At 36.0% G+C, this 22,140-nt stretch overlaps 1 protein-coding gene across 5 annotated transcripts in view; it reads right to left on the reverse strand.

Moving 5' to 3' along the window:
- The window catches only part of Osbpl9 (oxysterol binding protein like 9), a 136,299-nt gene that overhangs the window by 101,892 nt on the left and 12,267 nt on the right, over window positions 1–22,140 (reverse strand). For all 5 annotated transcript variants that reach the window (XM_076860429.2, XM_076860430.1, XM_077109923.1 and 2 more), the window contains exon 2: window positions 8,679–8,729. In XM_076860429.2, the coding sequence (XP_076716544.1) occupies window positions 8,679–8,729 (51 nt within the window). The remainder of the gene's footprint in view (window positions 1–8,678; window positions 8,730–22,140) is intronic.

Below are 22,140 nucleotides of genomic sequence, written 5' to 3' on the forward strand. Positions count from 1 at the left end.
CACCAAACTCTTCATGTTCTTTCTATACCACGTTTTGTTTTGTTGTTTTTTTTTTTAACTTTTTCATTCTGATTTTACAGCATTCACGAGGACCTACAGAGGATAATACTGTGAAGAAACAGCAAAAGCAGGCACCTCCATCTTGCTGGGGGTTCAATCCCCAGAATCAGCAAAGGGAAAAAAAAATTACTGTCTTTTGCATGATTTTTATACTAAGGTTACATCACCTTTATAAAATTGAAGACTCTCTCTATTCTGGAGAATCTCCCTTATTTCCTTTTTATTCCTTTGATTTTTTTAGTTATAGATGGACACAATACTTTTATTTTATTTATTTACTTATTTATTTTTATGTAGTGTCAAGGATGGAACCCAGTACCTCAAAAGTGCTAGGCAAGTACTCTACCCCTGAGCCACAACCCCAGCACCCACCCTCCCTTATTTCTAATAGTAGGCTTATCTGTTCCTAGAAGCTTTGGTTAAAAGTTGGTACTTTTTTGTGAGTAGATTCTTTAATGGTCTGGTATTATTTAGGTTTCAAATTTCATCTTCAGTTAATTCTGGTGATGTTTACTTTTCAAGGAAATCATCTGTTTTCACATAAGCTTGCAAATTTATTGACAAAAAATTTTCACAGTAGCTCACTGACAATTTTTATCTCTACTATATATATGCATTTCTCTTCCTTTTCATTCTTAATATTGCTATTTACACCTCTGCTTTTATTTCTCCAAATGATCTAAGGGTTGATTTCATTATCCTTTTACACAGAATGAGCTTTCAGTTTATTGATGCTCTCTAACACTTATCTCCCACTTCATTAATGTATTCCACTTGTTTTTTTCTTCTAATTTCTTCTATCTTCTAATTTTTTTTAAAGTATGCATAGCCCATTAATTTTTAATCTCCATTTTATAATACATTCATCAAGATTACAAATCATAGACTTCTTTAGATGTGGTTTTACCACATGGTCCCTTTATTATCATTCAGGTTTAAATATTTCACAATCTCCATTATGTTTTCTACTTTCACTGATGAATTATTTAGAAGTATATATGTGAGGGGGCAGGTGGCTGCTCTTTTGTTAAGGGATTTCTAATTTATATCTGTTCTTGTCAAAGAACATTATCTATACCATACTGGGCCTCTGGTATTCTCTTTTTCTGTAACAATTTTAATTTTTTTCTTAAGCTCTTTTATGTTGAATATTAATGCTGTTTCTCAGCTTTGCCATAGTTAGCATTTTCCTTATATATATTTTCCATCACTTTCTCTTTTATTTAACTTTTAATTTATAATTATGAAATAGTATAACCATTCAGAAAATATAGCACTAATGACATTTATGTACTAATCACAGAGATTAAATAGGTATCTATCTATATGTTGTCCAAAGGAGGACATTTTCTGTGGGGTTTTTTGAAGGGGGGGGTGCATCTGCTGGGTACTGAAAATTGAAACCAGAGGCACTCAAAAACTGAGTCATATCCACAGCCCTTTTAATTTTGAGACAGAGTCTTGCTAAGTTGCTTAGAGCCTCACTTAAATTGCTGATGCTTGCCTCAAACTTGCAATCCTCCAGCCTCAGACTCTCAAGTCACTGGGATTACAGACATGTGCCACCACACCAAACTAAGGGAGGATAATTTATTTTTTTTAATATTTATTTTTTAGTTGTATTTGGACACAATACCTTTATTTCACTTATTTATTTTTATGTAGCACTGAGGATCAAACCCAGGGTCTCACACGAGCAAGGCAAGCACTCTACCGCTAAGCCACAATCCCCAGCCCCAGGGAGGATATTTTAAACGTCAAATACATAGCAAAGAGATGGAGATGGAAAAAGGGGGGGGGGGGGGCTATTGAATTAAAAAGAAAAGCCAAAATCAGGAGTAATTTTTCACAGTGAAATGACAACTGATAATATATTTTTGTGTTTGTTTTTTGGGTACTGGGCATTTGACTCAGGGGCTATGGTATGAGCTACATATCCGCCCTTTTTATTTTTTTGAGACAGGATCTCACTAAATTACTTAGCCCCTCGATAAGTTGCCAAGGCTGGCACTGAACTTGCAATTCTCCAGTATCAGCCTCCCAAGCCAGTGGGATTATAGGTGTGCACCACTGAGCCCAGCCTGCTAATACTTCTTATAGGATACAAACTTAAGAGGAGAGGAGGACATTCTTAAGGTTAGACATTACTTTAAAAATAATAACTTCCTGCATCCAAAGATGTCACTTTTTGTTAGATGCATCCCAATACTAAGGATATGGGGAGTGATATGAATATCACAGACAATGAATGAGGTTTTAGCATAAGTCAGTGCAGAAACTATTAATAATTTGTTATGGTACTCTGCTGACCTCTTTTGTGATGAACTAAAAGAGAAGAGATGATGCATCCATTGGACAATCAGGCAATTCATATCTAGCACAACAGATAAATGGGGTATAGGTTGAATATCCTTCATTTGAAAATCTGAAATCCAAAATGCTCCAAAATACAAAACTTTTTGAGTGCCAACATGGCACTGCAAATGAAAAATTCCACACCTGACTTCACATGCAGGCATACTAAAAGTGCTGTATAAAATGACCTTCAGGCTGTGTAGGTAAGGTATATGGGAAACATAAAGTGAATTTCATGTTTATACTTAGGTCCATTCTCCAAGGTATCTCATTATATATATATACAAATATTCCAAAATCCAAAAAAGTCCATCTGAAACCCTTTCTGGTCCCAAGCATTTCAGATAAGGAATGGTCAGCTCATGCTTAATTTCACAGTCCTCAGTAAAAGAGAGTTACTTTAAGTTTCATGTGAAATAATAGTTTTCAAAGACTTAATAACATTAATATTTTGTTGAATTATAATCCATCTTACTTTGGTGGTTCCTAAACCCCTTTATAGAGTTTGTCAGGATTTGAGGTTCAACTGTGTACTAATATTGTTAATTGTAACAGTGACTACTGTTTATTAAAATCCTACCAAGACCCAAATACTGCAGTTGGATATGTTTTTAACATATTAATTAATTTGAAATTCATAAGTCTATGAGTAAATAGCATGATGCCCATTCCAGAGATTTAAAGGAAAAAAAAAAAAAAAAGGCTGCTGTCTACAGCCATATGACCCTGAACGCTCCTGATCTCAGAGTAAAAAAAAAAAAGGAGTTGAACACATGAGTTGGCCCAAGTCACAGAGCTAGTGAAGTGATAGAACTCATACAGTAAAGTGGCAGTACTATTTTCATAGATGCCACATTCTTGCCTCTACTTCACACTGACTCGTTAATGTTGTTACTTCTCCATTTTGCAGATGTTACCTGAAAAGGTCAGTATTTTGCTTCTGACTAGAATATGAGGGGTCGGGGTAGGATCAGAACCTAAGCATCAACCAACTTTCATTCTTTCATCAAGGAAACAGTACCCTCTAGTGGCAAATATTTTGTGACCAACAGTCAAAGTTTCATGGGTTTTACACTACCTAGCAACAACTTGGGAAACCTGTTTTTATCCTTCTACCATGGGAGTTACATGTGAAAATCACCTAGCACAGGCCCTGATCTGCACTTCCCCTATGGTTCTTTCCCCCCATTCTCCCAGCCCATTCTCCTTTCATGTAGCCTAAAACCACAAGGGTGTTTTGCTTTGTTTTTTTTAGAAACCTATCAAACTACTAGCTTATATTTCTCATTTAAGAAGTCAGCATTATCTCATTTGAAATAATTCCTACAGTTTTTCTGTACATAAACCATAGAAAAGGCAAATTCTCCAGTATGTAGTCATCATTTTTATAAGTATATAAAATTAATAATATTTTTTAATGCTTATTTATTATGTGCCAAGCAAATGTTACAGTGGATAGGAACTTACTATCAAGTGGGGACAAGAGACAAATTAACATGTAATACTCTGCAACAAGTACTTTATGACTATACGTGACAAATGTAAAAAGGTAGAGGAAAAGAGCCACCAAACTTGCTGAAAGGGTGTAGGTCAGAAAGTCTGAACAGAAATAACATTTTAAATGTCTCTTAAAAGATGAAGTTGCCAGGCAAGAGGGTGCAGAAAATTCACAATATAATAAAAAAATGTGTCAGAAGCAATGAGGAATAAGCACACACAGTGTGGGAACAAAAGGTATAGTGTGCCTGGAACAAAGGATGGGATGGAGGAGAAGCAAATCAATGGTGTAGTCAGTAAAAACTCATTAAGCTCAATTGAAATCTAGATGCATTATCTATCATCATCATTAATACCATCTCCTCGTCATCGTTGTCATCGTCATCATCATCATCATCATCATCATCCATAGAAGTTATCATTTACTGGATCTGTATTATGTGCCAAACCCTATCCTTACATAATTGCTAAATCTCACATCCCTTCAAGGTATATAATGTTATCTTCATAGAGGTGAAACTCTTAAGATTCTACCCCAGATCACTATGATTCCTCCTACACCAGTGGTTCCAAACTTGGTTGCACAACACAATCACCAAGAAAATCCATTTTTATTTATTTATTTGTTTGTTTGTTTGTTTATATTGTTTTAAAATAAAGGTTCTGGAACACTACTTTAAAACAGCATGTCTGGAAGGTGGGACTTGGGAACCTATATTTCAAACAACCTTTCCAGTTGTTTCTTAAACAGAAAGCCAAATGGCAGTCTAAAATTACAATGCTCCACAAGTGTGCACATGCACATACACATACACCTAGTAATAAAACTCAGATTATCTAAGTGCGAGGTGCCTTATCCTCACAAAATTCTGCAAAAAGGGTATTATAATCCCCACTTTAAAGAAGAGAAAGTTCTAGCTCAGAAAGCTTACAAAATAGCTTCCCTGTTTCAGTCAGCAAAGCAAAGGGTAAAATGAGATTTAAACACAGGAATGTCTAGTTCTTCTCTGCCATGTTATGTGGCAAGCAGAATTCTAAGAATGGCTTTCACAGACCTGTCCTTGTATAACCTCACCTTTTAGTGTGGGTGGAAACTGAATATGATGAGACAACAGTGGGTAAAAAGATCATCTGGGGCTGAGGTTGTGGCTTAGTGGTAGAGCGCTTGCCTAGCATGTGTGAGGCACTGAGTTTGATTCTCAGCACTGCACATAAATAAATAAAATAAAAAAATATTTTTAAAAAGATCAGTCTGGTGGGTCTTACCTAATCTAATCACATAAAGCCTATTTTATTTCATTTCATTTCATTTATATCATTTCATTTAATTTCATTTTTGGTGGGTACTTGAGGATCAAACCCAGGGCCACATGCTAGGCAAGCACTCTAGGACTGAGCCACAACCCAGCACACATGAAGCTTTTTAAAAAGCAGGGTGTTTGGTACAACTGGTAGCAGAACAGGAAGTCAAAGGGATTCAATGTGGACTGCTGACCTGAAGAGGGAAGGGGCCATAGGGCAATATGTGCTGTTGACAACCAGCAAGAAAACAGACATCTTGTGTTCTTCAAACACAAGGAACTGAATTCTGTCAGCAACTTGGAACCTCCAGATAAGGACCCAACCCAGTCAACTCCTTGATTTCAGTCTTGTGAGACCTTTGCAAATCTAACTAAGAGGTTGGATTGGAGTAAATAAAATGTGAGTTAAATTGTGAGAAATAAATGTGAAATTTGTGAGTAAGTAAATGCAGGTTTGCATGTGTAGTGGCAAACATACTAACATGATATTTACCATTTTAACCATTTGTGGGTTAGTGGCATTAAGTATGCTCATACTGTTGTATGACCATCATCACCATGCATCTCCAGAACTTTTTCATCCTCTCAAACTAAACCTCCATACCCATTAAATGATAACTGCTCATTTCCCCTATACCCAGTCCCTGGAAACCCTCATTCTACTTTCTGTCTCTATAAACTTGATTAATCCAACTACCTAATATAAGAGGGATCATATAGTATTTGTCTTTTTATGGCTTTCTTATTTCACTTAGCATAACAGCCTCAAAGTTCATCCATGTTGAGCATGTATCAGAATTCTCCTTCCTTTTTAAGGAAGAATAATATTCTATTGTATTATATATCACCTTTTGTTTTTCCATTCATCTGTGTATGAACATTTGGATTGCTTCAACCTCCTGAATATTGTGAATAATGCTTTTATGAATATGGATGCATAAATATTTGAGTCCTTGCTTCCAATTCTTTTGGGTATATTTAAATGGATGGTATTTGAAGTCAATCTATTACCTTGAAAATTGGTTAAGAAAAAGGAAGTAATCAAGCAATTATCTTACCTATTTGAACTGACTGCATCATTGGGTAACCAAATAATAGATGAAGTGTCTCCTTAAAAAATTATTCCTAGTAAAAATTAAACAATGACAGACTGTCATCATTTTGCAACCCCCAGTGATTTAATGCATGTAGGCACTAAACATCGATGGCTACTAAGATCAATGAGAAGCAAAAAAACAGACACTTTATCTCCTGCTAAAAGAACACACCACTGCCTATAGTAGCCTTGCCAATGGGATCAAATCTGAGTCCAATCCATTCTCTGGATGCAGCTGTCAATCTGCAGCAAAAACAGAGGGCAGAGGATCACACTGAATGCACCAGTCTGCAATCAGTAAAATCTATACTATTGAAACTCCTACAGGTCAAAGGCTCTGGATTCTTCAATAGATAAACTCTGGGGAAAAAAAAAAAAAAAAGCCATCATTTTAAAATAAGAAAATTAAAACTGTAGAATTTAGGGATGCATGCTTGGGTAATAAATTGATAAAGAAATGCAAGAAGTGGCCAGAAATGGTGGCACACATCAGTAATCTCAGTGACTCAGGAGGCTGAGGTTGGAGGATCCCAAGTTCAAGGTCAGCCACAGCAACTTAGCAAGACCCTGTCTCAAAATAAAAAAATAAAATAAAAAGGGTTGGGAATGTGGCTCAGTGGTTTAAGTGCCCATGGGTTCAATCCCCTGTACCCAAGGTGGGGGGGGAGTAGGAAGTAGTTACTATAATAGAAGTGATTACTTTAGGAGACAGGTAAGCAGCACAGAGAAAAGCTTCAGGGGCAGCAGGCAAAAATCCTATTTCTTAACCTGAGTGGTAATTACAGGGGTTAATGATTAATCAAGTTATTTTTATATATATATATATATATATATATATATATATATATATATATATTTTTTTTTTTTTTTTTTTTTTTTTAGTGAGAGAGAGTGAGAAAGAGGGGGAGAGAGAGAGAATTTTTTAATATTTTAGTATTTGGCGGACACAACATCTTTGTCTGTATGTGGTGCTGAGGATCGAACCCAGGCTGCACGCATGCCAGGCGAGCGCGCTACCGCTTGAGCCACATCTCCAGCCCCTCAAGTTATATTTAAAAAGCAAAAATACAACAAATGAATAAAACCAGCGCGCTAATTATAACAATGAGACAGTGGCCCAAATCCACACTAAATTCAGCTATCTCAATACAGCTGTGCCCAGGTCTTGCTACTGAGCCTATATCAAGCCAAAAAAGCAGTTAAGACAAACCTGAATAGTGAATGAGGTCAACAGCAAGTGCTTAGAAAAGCAATTATACCGAGAAGTCAAAAAAGAGAAACCAAAGTAAATTTAAAAATAAAAAGTATAAGTTGAATTTTTAAAAATCTTTATGCTATCACATATTCACCATCTGCACAAAACAAGCCTGTCTCATTTCTATCCTATAAATCTGCCACACTTAGACACCTATCTCAGTGCCACAATTTTTCAGTTATAATTTAGCTTCTGAGAGTTACCTGTTCGTTCTACCAAGGATTCATAAAAAAGGCAACAATATGTTAACCAAATATATTCACATCTTCAAAAGTAAAGAGGCACCCTGGATTCAACTTCCAGCACCAAAACAAGCAAAGAAAGGATACAGGAAAAAAAAAAAAATGGCAGAATGAAATAAGCACTACCTTGAAAAAGAAAGGGATACTAGAAGCTGATTTACCTACTAGTGATAGAAGCAGACTCTTCTTTAGATACAGTGGAATACTAGAAAACTGTGTCTCCAGTCATGCACTCTTTCTAGCTTGTACCTATTTGGACAGTGATATAAATTGAATGAGCAACCAAAAGCAGCATGAAAATCAGAGATTTACACTGTCCAATAAGGTAGCCACTAGCCATAAGTGGCCACTGAGCCCCTCCCCTGAAGTACAGCCAGTCTGAGATCTGCCTTTGGTGTAAAAGACAACACAGATTTCAAAGACTTGCTATGAAAAAAAGAATGTAAAATATCTTATTAATAATTTCTGTATTGATTACATGTTGAAATAATATTTTGAATATATTGGCTTGGACAAAATATTAATCTCACTCTTTTTTAAATGAGGCTACCAGAAAAATTTAATTATATATGTGGCTCAAATTGTATATGTGTCCTGTAGAAATTACATGTTTCTACATATGCTACACACACACACACACACACACATTATTAAATAGCATTGAACAGGAAAAACCAAGTGGCTAACATGGGGATTTCTCAGAGTTTTTTTACTGCTGCTGTACAACCAACATTACAACTCATTTAATATTTCCCCTTGTCCCTTACCTGTAAAAGACAGGAAGCTAAACTAAATTTGGACTTCCATGATTCCATCAAAACACATCTTTTTCTATCAAAATTGGTTTTCATAAAAATGAATAAAATACTCACTCTTAGTCTAACGCATCCTCTGCGAGAGCCTCTCATCATTTTGTCTTTGGACTAAAAAAAAAAAATAAAACATTTGATGAATAAAAAGTTGACAGATCAATTGTTTTTAGAATTATCTGGGAATAAAAAAATGAGATTTATAGTACTATCCATCCCTTCTGCCCACCCATTTTCCCAAAAGAAATCATTTACTGATAGGGGAATTACAGAGTTTTAAATGAAAATGGTTTGTATACTATAAAAATTAACCTAATCATAGAACTTTTTATATACCTTTAATGTAACATATTACACTGTAATTTTCCTGTCCCTTAATTCTAGCCCAGTGTTTCTCCTATTTCAGTGAGTTAGAGAATCATCAGGAAGGCTAAGAATGACCTAGGTGTTTAAGAATTGTTCCCAGATGATTCCAACAAATCAGAGAGAGGCCCACACTTTGAAAAACATTGCTTTAACTTCACCTATTTGCAATTCCCCAAATGGCTGACGTTTTTGCCTTTGTGACTTCTCATCCAAAATTATTCAGCTTGGAATAGCCTTGGCCCAGATTTTCTGCCTTGCTGTCACTCATCAAGCACCTTAGCTTGCTTAGATTTGGATTTCTATCCCTGGGCTCCCAGTCTCCAGTAGCCTGCAACACCCTGTGGCACATTCCTTTGAGGGTAGAAATTATATCTTGACTTGTGCTTCAAAACAGTGTCTGATACACATTAGGAGCTAAAAACACATTTCCTGATGAAACACTGCTTATCCTTTATGTCACCCTCACTATACTGAGTCAAGCAAAGGCTGTTATGCACAACAAGTGCAGTGCTGACATTCAGTAAATATTCCTAAAATTAAACTGCTCATGCATAACAAAGTTAAACTTTGTTATGCTCATGCATAACAAAGTTAAACCAAAATTCAACAAATATTTAATACTTAAACAACTGGCATTTTTTTGTACTCCACCTACGTGAGGAAGAAGCAAATCAAGCTGATATTGTATGATTATGTTTTATAGACAATTGTCCCACTTGAAACTCCAGATGCCCTGCCCTACACATCCAAACTCTTGAGCCAAACTCAGGTTCACAAGTGATTATTGAGGTATTAAGAAGTCTTCTTATATTCCACTTATAAATACAAGAAGGACTTAACACAGGTTAGAAAAAAATTTCTCAAAACCAGCAGAATCAAAAAGAGTTCTTTACTAATAACACAGCTAGTGAAAAAAAAATACTTAAGAAAAATATTCTTTAAGCATTTTAGCCCTCTAACTGTACCCTTACTTATATTCCCACCAAAAATACAAAGGCAATATACAAAAATAATAACAATCAGGTTAGAAAATATCTGATAAGGTTGGAATACAAAGTAAACTCAAACAAGTTAAGAGCCACATATTCATCCTTGATTCTTTTCCACCATAACACAATTTTTAAAATAAAATTACAGGGGCTGGGGTTGTGGCTCAGTGGTAGAGCACTAGCCTGGTATGCGTGAGGCACTGGGTTCAATCCTCAGCACCACACATAAAATAAAGATATTGTGGGGCTGAGATTGTGGCTCAGTAGTAGAGTACTCGCCTAGCATGAGCAAGGCCCTGGGTTCAATCCCCAACACCACATAAAAATAAATAAATAAAGATATTGTGTAAAAAAATAAAAAAATAAAGATATTGTGTCAACTTACAACTACAGAATATTTTTTAATAAATAAATAAATATTACATTAAACAGAAATAGGTAGACAGGTCCCAGTGATGATATCACTATTTGGATTACTAATTAAAAAACACTGAAAGGGATAACTGAAAATGATTAAAACAAATATGACCAGGAAATAATCAAGAAAATACAGAATGATGTGGAACATTCTACAAAATAACTGGCTTAAGACTCTTACAAAAATGTAGGGAAAATGTAGGAAAAAAGACTAGCATGTAAACTATTTTAACAAGTACAAAATGCTATAAATTCCAAAAGGCTCCCTACTATGAAAAAAGATATGGGAAGGCAACAATGAGTTTTCAACATTTTCTCAGCACATCTGGAGCTTAAAAAAAAAAAAAAAAAACACCACTGGACACACCAACTAAGGAGGCAGGAGCAGGAGGATCACAAGTTCGAGGCCAGCCTCAGCAACTTAGCAAGGTCCTAAGCAACTTGGTGAGACCCGGTCTCAAAAAATAAAAAGGGCTAGGGATATGGCTCAGTGATAAAAGGCCCCTGGGTTCAATCCCTGGTACCAAAAGGCAAAATAATAATAATAATAATAATAATAATAATAATACCTTCCCTCTGATAAGAGGGAAGGTAGGGAGGAAAAGATCATTCCAAACAAAGGAACACTATCAAGAAAGAAAATTTACTTTCCTACTCATAAGAAAGTAGTCTTATAGACCAGAGCATAGAGAACAGAGATGAACACAGAAGTAAGGGTGAAAATAACATTACCAGGATCAGATCCTAAATGGTCTGAAAAAAATACTTAGTAGTTAGAAAAATTTAGTTTTGTTCAATAGTTAATGGAGAACTAGTGAAGATTTATTTACAAGGACAAAAACATCTTCAAAGTTCTATTTTAGAACAATAGCATTAATAAATATGAGAACCTGTGAAAAAAGATAATAACAGCAGCAGATTCTCTCATTGATGCCCTCTATGTGACAGGCACATCATATACAATAAACCTCACAAAATCTTGCATGATAAGAATTCTGTAAATATTATAAATCAAAGTGACACTAGGGAGACCAAGTAAATTACTTAATGATGCACAAATAAAATATAGCAGAGTTTGATAGAGCAGGCACAATTTGAAAAGGCTGCTGCTGCCCTGCAAACAATTCTCTTAGACTGTATCTGCACACTAATATCCTCCAATCCTCAATCTTTCACAATTGGCACAGGGCAGGCCCTCTCCCTCATTCTCTCCCGACTCAGGCCTAATGTGAGATTAAAGGAAAGCTAGTATGACAACATCACCCAGAAAGAGTGTCAAAGGGTGGTTATCTAACCAAGCTGACTAATCACAGGACCCACTATACCCCAAAAAGCAGGACAGTATTTCCTGGGGAGTTTATCATTTGAAGTTAAGAAAGAGCTCCTTCCTATCTGCTCCTGAAGCTGTAAAGATAGGGATGATATGGATGCCACACAAGCATAAAAATCATGTGCCTTGGGATGTGAAGAAAATGACAACTAAAGCCTACATGGTGAGAGAAGCAGAGAGGTGAGGAGGAAAAGTTCCAGCTGCAGGTAACCCCTAGCTACCCCTGACAGCAAGCCTGCCCAAGGCTGCTATTCACTAAAGACTAAGTTCTTGATGAATCATAGTAGTTTCTGATGATGAGAGAATAGTAGCTGACAGTCCAGTCCTTTCTACTTTTTGAGACAGGGTCTTGTTTAATTGCTGAAGCTAGACTCATTGTGACAATCCTTCTGCCTCAGCCTCCCAAATAGCTGGGATTACAGGTATATATAGAGCCCAGCTTGTCTGGAAAAGTTTTGCAGAAACATATTTAAAACTCACTAGGGAAAATTAGCTTACCATTTAAATTAATTCTACAACCCTTTTATAAAGCAAAGAATGCCATCCAAACCTGTTATATAAGACATTTACACTTTTTATTTGAATGATAATTTCAATTTGCTTAAAATTTGTGTTACAGATCAAGCAAGAGTCTCACCTGCTTGCTCCAAATCTCTGACAGCTATATGTGATGTCTCTGTCTGAAGTTACTAAAATATAGCACCCCTTAATTAAGAGACCTATTATTTGTATGATAATAATGTATGCACATGCGTCATCCCTTTTCCTTCAGGGCAGGGTATCTAATTCATCCTTACATCTCCCATTCAGCATTCCTACCACCCCTTTGCAAAGAATCTACATTTAGAATAGAAGACAGAAAGACAAACCCCCAGACACAGTCATCTGATCCTTGACAAAGGTACCAGAAGCGTGCGCTGGAAAAAAAGACAGCCTTTTTCACAAATGGTGCTGGGGAAACTGGTTATCCATAGGTAGAACAAAGAAATAAGGTCCTTATCTATCACCCTGCACAAAAGTCAAGCCAAAATGAATCAAAAACCTAGGAATCAGATCAGAAATTATGCAATTCCTAGAAGAAAACACAGGGTCAACATTCCAACTTATAGGCACAGACAACAATTTCAACAGACCCCTAAAAGCTCAGGAAATGATGCCATGGGCTAATAAATGGGATAGCATCAAATTGAAAAGCTTCTGCACAGCAAAGGAAACAATTAAGAATGTGAAAAGAAAAAAAAACTACAGAATAGAAAATCTTTGCTAGTTACTCTTCTGACAGGATTAATATCTGGAATATATAAAGAATTCAAAAAACTTTTTTAACATCAAAAAATAATAACCCAAATAATAAATTGGCAAACAAACTAAACATACACTTCTAACAGAAAAAAATATTTGGCCAACAAATATATAAAAAATGATCAACATCTTTAGCAATTAGGGAAATGCATACCAAAACTACACTGAAATTTTATTTCACTGCAATTAGAATGACAGCCATCAAGAATACAAACAATAATAAATGCTGGAAAGGATCTGGAGAAAAAGGAACATCTTTAAACTGTTGGTAGGATTGTAAATTAGTACAACCACTATGGAAATCAATATGGAGATTCCACAAAAGACTAGGTATTTATCCTGAAGAATTAAAGTCATCATACGATAGTGATACATACATACCCATGTTTATAGCAGCACAATTCACAATAGCCAAACTATGGAACCAGCCTGGGTGTCTATCAACAGAGGAATGGATTAAAAAAAATGTGATATATATTTTATATATAATGGAGTTTTATTCAGTCATAAATAAGGATAAAATTATGTTTTTTATAGGAAAATAGATAGAACTTGAGAACATTATGTTAAGTGAAATAAGCCAAAGGTCAAAGGAAGTCAAAGGTCATGTTTTCTCTCCTTTGTAGAAGCCAGAAAGGAAAACGGAAAAAAACAGAGGGGTAGGGGATGATTTCATGAAAATCAAAAAGAGGTCAATAGAGTGGAGGAAAGGAACCAGGGGAAGGCAGTAGGAGAGGGAAAGGGGCAATACTGGGGATGATACTGGCCACATCGTGTTGTTATATTGTGTGCACATATGAATATGTGACACTGAATCTCACCATTTTTACTATAATGCACCAATAAAAAACAAAAAATTAAAGGGTTAAAAAAAGAATAAACATCTAATCAATTGATGGTAAAAGGCATATAGAAAATGAAGGTGGACAAATGTCAAAAAGGTTTCTCTGCTTTTCATATAAATGTAAACACTGCTTCAGCCTGGAGATTCATGTTAGTTCATTCTAAGAGCATAAGAGGTTGTATTCCTAGTCAGTGTTGCACCTTAGACCATTCACTCCTGTTAGAAAAGAAGGCACTGTGCCAGGCAAACTAACCTATAAAGATAGAAATCATTAGAGGCTGGCTGGCATAAGTGTAAGATAGATGGGAAAGGGACAGGAAGCAACTTTGCAGGATGATAGCAACACTCTTATGTTTTGACTGGGACACTGGTAACAAGCTTGTAAACAAATTCCAAGACTCATCTAAATATATACTTAAAATCTATTTTTTATTAGATATAATTATACCACAAAAAATAAAGAAGTCACACTTGCCAAAATTCCACAAAGATGCACTATATACAATAATTATAAAATAGTTAATGACAGCAATGACATGCATCCTGAAGTCTCTTTACTTTACAGGATGCAGACTCCATAAGCCATTCTCATAGCATTGAATATCCTAGGGAGTATTCACTACTTTTCGCCTTGTGGGTTCTTAATCACACAAAATGCCATATTGCTGTTGGAAAGCTATACCAACAAAACTTTGAGGAGTTATAGACCCAAAGTACTGGAAGAATATTCCCCATCACTCACCCCTCAAGTTATCACAAATAACTCTGTCAATCCTTCACTCCCTAGTGTAGATAGCCTTATTTTGAGCATTAGATTTAGTGATTAATCACACTACAGATTGTGCCTTAGGAAATGAATTGAAACAAGGTGAAAGTTATGTTGGGGGTCCCTCCATGACCCTGGGAATAAGACTGACCTCCCTTCAAGAAAACAGGAAAAAATGTGTGTGTGTGTGTGTGTGTGTGTGTGTGTAAAATCTCTTAAGATGGAGATCATGCGTCTCATTGTCAATGTCTGATGCCATTAAAAATCTATAATATAATTCCCCTGGGTCTGCTGCTGCTCATAAATTTGGCATTCCATATAGCCCACTTTCAGAGAGTAAATGCACTAATTATTCAGACAACTGTACAGCTTAAATGCAGTCGAATTAACAAATTGAAATACAGCTTATGTAATAGTGAACACAATTACATTTAGTGAATATTACTATGTCAAAACACTCTCATAAACTTTAGCTCTTTGTTATCACTGAGTGCTTATATGCCAGACAGTGTGCTAGTGCTCTAACCACTGTATACTTCATTCTCATAGTGCTTTTAAGATTCAGGTTCTTTTATTACAGCCATTTTATAATTGAGGAATCAGAAAGGTTTAAGTAACTTGCCCATGGTCTCACAGACAGCAAAGAGGAAAAATAGGATTCAAATCCAGGTATGACCCCAGAGGCACACAAGCCTATGGCATTTATACAAGTCACTACCCACCTGGTTAATCTCAGTCTTCCTTCTAAGCTTTTCTGAACCACAAAGGCTGATTATAAAATGAGCAATCCTTCTGAATTCAGTCAAGTAAATGTCACCCTGTGAAGCTCTCAGCAGTTCTGAACTCTCTGGCATATCAATCCCTAAGTAACAAGATCACATAGGTCTACATATATATGTGTGTGTGTTTATTTATACATGTAAAACATATTTTATATATACATTATACATTTTTATATATTAACTATATCATACATGTAATGAGGTCTGGGGTAACCATGCACATAATTTAATAATACTAGTATTTCTGAAGTATAACATTATAAATATTTACACCAACTGTAATAAAGACTATAAACAGCCACATATCAGTTCAAGACAGGCTTCATTTCCAAATGAGTATATCATAAATTTAGAAAAAAAGCTTTAGGAAGTCAGAGCTTTTAAGGATTTCAAACTTGTGGGTAAAGAATATGAACCAGTATTTTGATCTATGGCCTATTACATTGTAAAATGCCAAATCTTTCACTGTTTAAAAAGGACAATTTTATCTTCAAGTCAGAATTCCAGGCCAACAGATCAGTGAAGAGAACAGCTTTCACAGGTTCAATTAAGGACAACCATGATGACTTAAAAGTTTCTGTTTTATATCCTTTATACAATTAAATATTAAATACTAAATAGCAGCCCAAGATCTGCAAATTATTTGTAGTACATTGGTAATATATGCTGAACCTTAAAGCAGATTTGTTTTGTTTCCTCAAATTTTGCCCAAAATATGAAATATTGATTCATGTTTTTTCGCAAGAGTTGATTGAAGGAAAGGATGGGGGAGTGTTAAACTCCAACTGGTTTGTACTTGGACATTAGTACTTCCTTCCACCAAACTGTGAAATTATAATAATTTACTATCATTCAACTTCACTTCATTATCAAAAACTGCCTGAGGGTCTTTTTTCTTTATTTGGAAAAGACTAAGTCAGGGCCCAAAATACAATAATGAAAAGAAAACAAGAAGAGCACTACAAATATCTGAAGAATATAGGAAAATGTGTGTAACACACAAACAAAAAATGTAGTTGGTAAAAACAGAACATCATGAAATTTCAGAGGCCTTATTCTGATTCCAAGACTGATCCTATAGAGCCTAATTTAGAATGGGGCCATGTTCAAAAGCTCTTTGTTCAAATTTGGAGTTTAGAACTCAGAAAATATTTTTGCAAAGAAAGTGCTAAATATGATTCCAAGATAACAAGGAAAAGCATTTGAAATACAGTATGTACATATCAAAAGACAGGGTGAAAATGCTATAAATTCAAACACTGTCTAAGAAATTAATTTCTTAAAGAATATCTCTCAAAAATTGATGCTTAAGAGAAAATTATGAGGGGCTGGGGTTGTGGCTCAGCAGTACAGGGTTCGCCTAGCCTATGTGAGGCGATGGGTTCAATCCTCAGCACCACATAAAAATAAATAAATAAAATAAAGATATTGTGCCCAACTACAACTAAAAAAATATTTTAAAAAGTTTTGGGGGGCTGGGGGTGTGGCTCAGTGGTAGAGTGCTTGCCTAGCATGTGTGAGGAACTGGGTTTGATTCTCAGCACCACATATAAATAAATAAAGGTCCATCAACAACTAATAAAATATTTTTTTAAAAAAGTTTTGGGGGCTGGGATTATGGCTCAGTGGAAGAGCACTTGCCTATTTGTGTGAGGCACTGGGTTCAATTCACAGCACGGCACATAAATAAATGAATAAAATAAAGGTCCATCAACAACTAAAAAAAATTAAAAAAAAAAAAAAAGAGAAAGTTGTGAGAGAATAAGGAAGTAGCTCAAGAATTCCAGAGCTATGCCAAACTGCTTATGAAACTTTTAAGGACTTGAGAAGTTAATGACCTATAAAAGAATTATATTTCACTTTTATAATCAGGGGGAAAGTACTTTTTCAAAAGGCAATTTTAAAACACCCATTCTTTATCAGTTCCAATTTTACTTCAAAATGTATGAACTTCTAGGAAAATAATGAAGGCAGAAGCTGAAAGTTAAACTGCAAGTACAACATGGTGTACCAGTAATGCAGGATGTTTCCTATCAGAAATTGACATTTACTCTCCCCTTCCAGGTGACTATAATTCTAAAACAAAGTTTTCTTTCTTTTTTCTTTCTTTGGCACCAGAGATTAAACAGAGGCACTTAAGCATTAAGCCACATCCCCAGACCTTTTCATTTTTTATTTTGAGACAGGGTCTCACTAAGTTGCTTATTTAGGGCCTTGCTAAATTGCTGAGGCTGCAATTCTTCTGTCTCAGCTTCCCAAATCAGATGTTACATGTGTGTGCCATCATGTCCAGCTGATGTTTACAATAGACAAGGTGAAATATCATGGTGGTTTATATGCTTACAGTGGTAGCAAAAACAAATAAGAGGGGCTATGAGGCTTAATGAGATGACAGTATCTGCTAATAAAGAATATATATAAAACAAGCCAGGTATGGTAGTGCACACCTTTAATCCCAGGAGGATGGCAAATTCAAGGTCAATTTAGTCAGGGCAATTTAGTGAGATCTGATCTCAAAGGGCAAGGAGGGCAGGGGTGTGGAGCTAGGGATGTAAGTCAGTGGTAGGTATTTGCCTGGCATGTAAAAGGCTCTAGGTTCAATCCCCAGAACTGCAAGAAAGAAGGGAAGGAAGGAGGGAAGGCAAGAACCTAGAAAAGAGATTAACACATAATAGGAGGTTTTTTTACATTCTTTAGCAAAAATGACTACAGCTATATTTCCAATCCCACATCTCTTCTAAAAACTTGCTATTTACCTATCAAGAAGCAGATTCTGGGGCTGGGGTTGTAGATTAGTGGTAAAGCACTTGCCTAGCATGTGTAAGACACTGGGTTTGATTCTCAGCGCTACATATAAATAAAGAAATAAAGGTCCATCAACCACTAGAAAATAATATTTTTTTAAAAAAAAGTATAATCTGCACATCTTCTCCTTGCCTGTTGGTGAGTCTTTGTTACTGCTTTAATTAAGAGAGTAATATCGGGCTGGGGATGTGGCTCAAGCGGTAGCACGCTCGCCTGGCATGTGTGTGGCCTGGGTTCAATCCTCCACACCACATACATGCAAAGATGTTGTATCCGCCGATAACTGAAAAATAAATATTTAAAAAACTGTCTCTCTCTCTCCTCTCTCACTCTCTTTAAAAAAAAAAAAAAAGAGAGAGAGTAATATCGCTTTGTAATGTTTTGAACAACCAATAAAAAAAAAAAAGAGAGTAATATCCAGCTAAGCAGAACCATGGTAGATAATATATCAGTCCCGCTTTATCCATGGCTTCTCTTTGAGGTTTCAGTTACTTGTAATCAACAGTCTGAAAATATTAAATGGAAAATTCCTGAAATAATTCCTAAGCTTTAAACTGTACTCCGTTCTGAGTAGCATGATGAAATCTAATGCCATCATGCTCACCTGCAATATGAATCATCCTGTTGTCCAGTTTAACCATGCTGTATATACTACCTGCTCCTCAGTCATGTAGTTAGCTGTCAGGGTTATCCAATTATCCAATCAACTGCATCACAGTGTTAATGTTCCAGTAACACTTACAAAGTAGCCTAACCTACTCAGCCTATGTCATTCGCCTCACTTCATCTCATTAAATAGGCACTGTAGCATCACACACTATCCTAAGAAGGGTGAATACAATACAATATTTCAAGACAGAGACCACATTCACATAAATTTCATTACAGTACATTGTTATAATTATTATCTTATTTATACCATAGCTATTGTTATGTCATTATGCCTAATTTTCTAATTAAAATTTATCATAGACTATGCATAGTTTTAAAAAAATTATATATGTAGGGTTTGGTTTTATGTGCAGTAATCCACTGGGATTTTGCAAAGTACCCTGCTCAGATAAGGGAGAACTATTTGACATATTAGTACTATGCCGCAGTCTCTGGCTGGGCACAAATCACGAGTCTCCACACAGCTTGTAGATTCAAACAGCAATTCTTTATTCCCGAACTCACACCGGCCGTCTACAAACACGCTCTGGGGGAATCCACGTTCTCTGCCCAAATCCACACTCTGCCCTAATCCACTACTCTGCCCCAATCCACACCGCATGGGCTTCTGTCTCCCAAAATATACTGTCTGACCCTAAGAACTCAAGAGGAACTCAGCAGCAGGATACGCCCTATTCTAAAGGGGGAACACCCTAATCTCCTATTATGCTAAACTGCCCTATTCTAAAGGGGGAACACCCTAAACATGGATCCTGCCCTGGTCCTTGAGCAAGGTCACCTTACAGAAGTCCTTCCACTAGACAGCATGGAAGTAAGCTGGCAAGGAATTTGTCATACCTACTTGGCTGATGGCTCCCAGCAGTACTACTGTCTCTTTCAGCATCACAAAGAACATAGGAATCTTAATCTCACAAAGCCAGACATTAAGGTTTAGTTTTTTGTTTTTTTAATACTGGGGATTGAACTCAGGGGCACTCTACCACTAAGCTATAACCCCATCATTTTTATTTTTTATTTTGAGACAGGATCCCACAAAGTTGCTATGGCTGGCCTTAAACTTATGATCCTCCTAGGCCTCAACCTCCCAAATAGCTGGGATTACAAGAGTGAGTCACCATGCTCAGCTGATTTGGATCTTAAATGAACAAAAGGTTCATATGCTAAAGGTCTGGTCACCATCCTATTGCACTACTGGGAGGAACCTTTTAGGAGGTGGGGGATACTGGAGGAAAGTTTGGTCATTCAGGCATGCCCTTGAAAAGAATGTGCATTCTACCATGCACTCCCTGCCATGACGTACGGTCTCACCACAGTCTCAAAAGCAAAGGATCCCCCATGGACTGAAATCTTCTAAACCATAAACCAAAAAAAATATCTTTCCTCCTTTAAGTTGATTATCTCAGGTGTTTTATCACAGTGCTGGAAGGCTGATGAACAAACCATATAAATGAGATCTGGACCTAATTAAGTAAGGTTGAAAGAAAGTGTTATACCTTGTTCATTTGCCCACTTGACTATAATATAAAATGGTATAATAAATTATATAGAAAAATTTTAAGATGCTTTTAAGGTTATAGATTGTCATGTATAAAATGATTCCATTTATTTAAAATATACATACATATGCATTTAAACATAGAGACATATGAAAAACTACTCTCCAAAATAAAGACAGTGAAATTTTAGGTCAGACTTTTCTTTTTCTTTCTTTTTTTAAACCCCCCTCAGTAACTGGAGATTGAATCCAAGGTTGCTCTACCACTGAGCTACATTCCCAGCCCTTTTCTTATTTTTTATTTCAAGATAAGATCTTGCTAAGTAATCCATGAGGGCCTCAAACTTGCAATCCTCCTACCTCAGCCTTCAGTGTCACGGGAATTACAGGCATGTGCCACCATAACTGGCAGAACTTTTAGCTTCTTCCTTCTATTAGATATACCTTTCACTATTTTTTTAATGTTTTTCCCTTTAATTAAGAACAGGTTGTCATCTTCTCAGGAAGAGTAAAACTACTGTTTTAAAGTTTTAAAAGAAAGAGTAACCCATCATCATATACTACAGAGACAGCTCTAAGATTAAGAGTAAAAAGGTACCCACTAGGTTTAGCAACAAAGTTATCACTAGAAACTAAGATAGAATTTTCAATAACATAAAGAAGTTTTTTTAAAAAAAAAAAAAGACTTCTGAAGTGCTGGGTGCAGTGGCTGCACACCTGTAATAACTGCTGTTTGGGAGTCTTAGGCAGGAAGATCACTAGTTCAAGGCCTGCCAGGGCAACTTAGTGAAACTTGTCTTAAAATAAAAAGGGCTGAGGATATAGCTCCCTGGTTTCAATACTGAGTACCACAAAAGAAAAAAATAGAAAGAAAGAAGAAAGAAAAGAGAAGGAAGAAGGGAGGGAAGGAGGGAAGAAGGCAGGGGATTGAACTCAAGGGCACTTGACCAGCCCTATTTTTTGTATTTTATTTAGACAGGGTCTCACTGAGTTGCTTAGCACCTCACTTTTGCTGAGACTTGTCTTTGAACTCGAGATCTTCCTGCCTCAGCTGGGATTATAGGCGTGCACCATCATACCACGCGAAAATTCCATTTTTTTTAAAGGCAGTCTAGACTAGTCTAAGAAGGTAATTCTTTACAACAAAATCAATAAGAAGGAAAACAACTGATTGGGCTGGATGTTTATTTGGTTTTCTTTATTAGCAGTAAAGGGAATTTAATTCTTAATCTAAATCACTTTTGTATTGTTCTAGTTCTGGTTGGGATTACCTATTACCTAACTATTAGAAAATCTAATCCCACAGCAATTGCCACATATAGAAATGGCATATTTAAGATTAACAATTCTATTTTGGTGGTACTGGAGAATGAACCCAGCACATTCTGCCTCTGAGCTACATCCCCAGACCTTTTATTATATTGTAGTATATTTTATCATATTGTATTTTTTTATTTTTTATTATTTTTTAAGGTGTAGTTGTATTTTAAGGCAGGATCTTAGCAGGATTTTAAGGCTGGTCATGTACTTAAGATCCTCCTTTCCTCAGCCCTCCCCACCAGTAGCTAGGATTACAGGCATTCAGCCAAGTTCTAAGATTAACGATTTGGAGCTAAGGTTGTGGCTCAGCAATAGAGCGCTTGCCTCACATGAGCGAGGCCCTGGGTTCGATCCTCAGCACCACATAAAAATAAATAAATAAAAGGCATTGTGTCCAACTACAACTAAAAAATAAATTTTAAAAAATAATTAGCAAT

The sequence above is a fragment of the Callospermophilus lateralis genome, chromosome 7 (genome assembly GCF_048772815.1).
Source record: "Callospermophilus lateralis isolate mCalLat2 chromosome 7, mCalLat2.hap1, whole genome shotgun sequence".
NCBI classification, from domain to species: Eukaryota; Metazoa; Chordata; class Mammalia; order Rodentia; family Sciuridae; genus Callospermophilus; species Callospermophilus lateralis.